Source organism: Hibiscus syriacus, unplaced genomic scaffold (genome assembly GCF_006381635.1).
Source record: "Hibiscus syriacus cultivar Baekdansim isolate YM2019G1 unplaced genomic scaffold, ASM638163v2 tig00112217_pilon, whole genome shotgun sequence".
In the NCBI taxonomy this organism is placed as follows: domain Eukaryota; kingdom Viridiplantae; phylum Streptophyta; class Magnoliopsida; order Malvales; family Malvaceae; genus Hibiscus; species Hibiscus syriacus.
Genome location: NW_024063270.1, coordinates 1,555,584 through 1,559,569, shown reverse-complemented (window position 1 = coordinate 1,559,569; position 3,986 = coordinate 1,555,584). Strand labels below are relative to the sequence as shown.

The 3,986-nt window shown below is 32.7% G+C and overlaps 1 protein-coding gene across 1 annotated transcript; it reads right to left on the bottom strand.

The window, feature by feature from the left end:
* Nucleotides 1-1,535: 1,535 nt before the first annotated feature.
* LOC120175888 (stemmadenine O-acetyltransferase-like) lies at nt 1,536-2,879 on the bottom strand. The gene has a single exon (XM_039182436.1). It carries the CDS (start codon nt 2,877-2,879, stop codon nt 1,536-1,538), a length of 1,344 nt encoding a protein of 447 aa, XP_039038367.1.
* Between the last annotated feature and the right edge of the window lie 1,107 nt (nt 2,880-3,986).

Genomic DNA, 3,986 nt, shown 5'->3' with positions numbered 1-3,986 from the left:
TAATAATTTATATATATAGGTTCGGATTCACTTACACAATGTAAACACTTCAGTTTTACACAAATTTAAGATCGTCAGATGAGTGAAAACAGATGACTGAAATTGACTCCTTACTTTTTTCCATTGAGTATGACGCTTAACTCCAAAGGTGTAGCATTAGTCTCTTCCATAGTCGAGGGAATGCCATAAAGTGACATCACCCGATATTTGTTTTAGTTTAGTTTCTAAAATAAGATTTTTTAATTGAGGTCTAAATTTAATTTTTTTATCAAATTTTGTACACATGATTATTTTTAGGTTAATTTCATAAATATGGTAATAATCCTAGCTTTAATTTTTTATACTAAAATTATTTTCAAATTATATATTAGTCCCTTAAGTTTCTAATTAGTGCAATCCATGTCGAAATTATTTTCAGTTTACCTTAAAATATATTTACAATATGATTATGTGCTCAGTTGCATTTTGATACCTATAATTTTTCTATTTGGATTGATTTGCTAAATATTTGAGTTGTTCAATTAAGTCTTTAGAACTGTTTGCTTTGGTTAATTAACAAGTTTTATAATGCAAATGAGTCAAAAGTTTTATTAATGCTATATTTGCGAGCTAGAATGATTTTTAGTTTTATTGATGCAAATATGGAATTATCAATATATTTATGAAATTAACCTTAAGAAAATCAGGTGAAAATTTTAGAAAAATAGAATTAAATTTATACCTAAATTAAACAATTTTATTTTAGGGACTAAATTAAATAAAATATAAAACAGAATTTAAAAATATATTAAATATACTTAATTTCTGTCTTAGTTTAACTTGAATATTTTTTTCATAGTATAATAATTCAAGGTTTTGCTGATGGCTAGGTGTTGGATTATTCTACTTAATGTTTAAGGTTCAATTCTTTGATTAGTTCTTATTTTCCTTCTGATACGGGATGACACATCATATTCTCATTAAATGAAATTAATATATTAAAAAACCAAAATTTTAAAAAATTAACTGTCATTTACCATTTTTATTAAGATCAACATGTCAATATTATCATGTAACACGTCTTTATTGGCCTAATATTTTTAAAGGTTTACAGATAAATTTTCTTTAAAAAATTTAAAGAACAACTCGAGATAATATACTTTAAGAGATAAACAAAGGTTTAAGAATAATAATAATAATGTACGAATCAAGAGACCTCGGTGATAAATGAATTGTTGTTGTTCATTGAGGTACCAAATTCGAGTACCATAATTAATTAATGATTGAGCATATTTTTTGAACATATACTACCTTATACTTATCTTAAACTAAAAAAAATTAATAACAATGATAGGTCGAAGTAGTTTGATGGCATATATCTTTTGTAGAAAATACAAATAGTTCTATTTTGTAATTTGAATCAAACATATTAATTTTTATTCGTATACCAAAACAAACACATCGTTTATTTGAATAAAAAAACAAACAAATAAATAAGGAGCAGATTTCAAAATATATTAAGTTTGGGAATCAACTTTTTGTTTCTTTGTTTGTGTTTAGATCTTACTTCTATCAAAGTAAGAATTTGGAGAAGCAAATGCGAGGAACTCTGGATCCCGTTCAAGAAAATCTATCTCTTTCTCGGGTACAGTAACCCATACTTCAATGGCGTTGTGCTGCCTAGCGTTTTTAATAAAGAAACTGTTGCATAACTCTCGATTATGGCTATCAATCCCTGGAATGCCAAGCAGCGTCCCCTTTCCCCACCCAAAATCTTCATTTGCATCCAAAGTATTGATCAAGCTGCTTAAAACAAATAAATCTGCATTCCCTTTTGACACCATTTCTACAAGATGGTCGAGTTGCTCTGTCATCGTTTTAAAGCCTTGCAGAACAATCTGGGGATCATTAGGGGCACTTTTTGTTGCTTGTCTCAATAGATAACCCAACTCAGATAAGTCTATATCTTTTCCAACTGGGTTGTACATGCTATATGTCGTCAAAAACAGGTTCCCAATTGAATAACTCGGTAAGATGGGCTTCAATCTCGGTCGAAGGTTAACGGGTTGGCATAAAATAGCTGGCTTTAGAGTTCCTGAAGCTGATCGAGATGCCTGGATGACATGTTTCCATATGAATGCAGTGAGAGCTAATGCTCGGGAAGGATGCTCCAAGCTTTTGCTTTTCACTTTCAACTTAAGAGTCGAAATCGCATTGGCATCAAACACGTAAGTCCTTGACATCATACGCCTGTCGTAATTGAAGAACATGCTATGCCAGTCGGCATTTTCCGGCATCGACTCAATCGGAGGGAAAAGCCGTGACGATGACCCTAACAGTCCAGGATTTGGTATTTCGCCATTCGAGCCACGACTGAAAGCTGCCCAACTGTTAAGGAAAGCAGACAGGGTTGCTCCATCGAAGATCTTGTGGAAAACACACAAACCTATTGCAATCCCACCGCAATGGAAGATGTTGACTTGAACAGCCAATTGGGGTGCTGTTGTTGAGTCTTGAATATAGCAAAAGGGTCGACAAGGAAGCAATCGGTTCATTGCCTCTAGTTTCTGAGTTGGCTCAATGAAATCAGATAGTCGACCTTTCACCTTGGTTTCAACATAAGGAACTCCCTCGTCGAAATTAGTAATAAAAAGGTTGTTCTTCACCCGACCAGCAGCAGGGTAAAACTGAGTCAAAGCTTTCGAGAGCGATTGTTTTAGTTGGTCTGCGAATTGGGAACTGTGGATATTGGAATCACTAGGTTTAGCATAAAAGAGGAGTACCGGAGTGTACATTCCGGGAGTGAGTTGATCTAAAAGGGAAATCTTGAAGGGTTTAAAGAGATGAAGTTTTGAAGAGGAGGGCTTAACCATCTGGTTTGAAGTAATATGAACTTCCATTTCTGCAACAATTGAAATGAAACAGTATAAAGTGAAAGCTTAAACGTGTGATGCAAAACTGGCTTTCTTGTGTTCTATTAAAGTTCAGGTTCAATGGATTTTATACTACTTTTTCTATTTTAAAAAATTAGTTCGTGCTAGTCTTGCCCCGTCTAAGAAAACTTGGCAGAACAGGAATCTGTCTTTTTTGTCAGATTCGTATCTAAAAATAAAAATTATCCTCTCAAGTAAACTAGGGAAAATAGCTGAGTAAATGATATATGAAAAACCATTTCCAATATAATCAAACTTGGGGATTATTTTTCTAGGGTGTTGTTCAGTATCAACTCAAATACAAAATTGTTCAGTACCAACTCAAAGACATTAGGTGTTTCACGCGTCTTCAAGTCAAATATGAAGACTCCATGACTGCATGGCGTCTTCAGGCAAATAATGAAGACTCCATGACTGCATGACGTCTTCAGGCAAATAAAGAAGACCCCACGACTACATAGCGTCTTCAGACAAATGGAGAAAACCCTAACAGTGCACGGCGTCTTCAGACCAATAAAAAGCCGTAGTTCAAGAAATAATATGGTGGATGTCTTATATGGGAAAATCATTTTTCTTACAACCTTATATGGATGAGGAAGCCAAGTAAGCTACTCCTAGAGACTTATTAATAAAACAACTCCCACTTGCATCATAAGTTGAAAACATAACTAAAAATTTGATAGCTTATTTTTATTTTTTTCTTTATTTTAAATAATCTGATGTGATTATAAAATAATATATGTTTAGAATTCATGAGTTCAAAGGAGAACAATATTTCATTTAACCATTAAGGTCACCTGATGGCAGTGGCAGGGCTAGCTTACAATGAGTGATGTCATATGAAAACACAAAACTTATTGAAAAAAAATTATTTATAAATTTAATATAAAATTTAAAAAAAATTAAATTAACATATTTTTAGAAGAATATTAACACTCACTAATAGCGATTGGTTCAAGTGGTAAGCAATTTAATATCGTTTAAACAAAGTCTCGAGTTCGAGTCCTTGTGCATGGCTAGGAGACTCATTCACCAAAGTTAGGTGTGCGATGTTGGTCGGTCTAAATTAGTAAA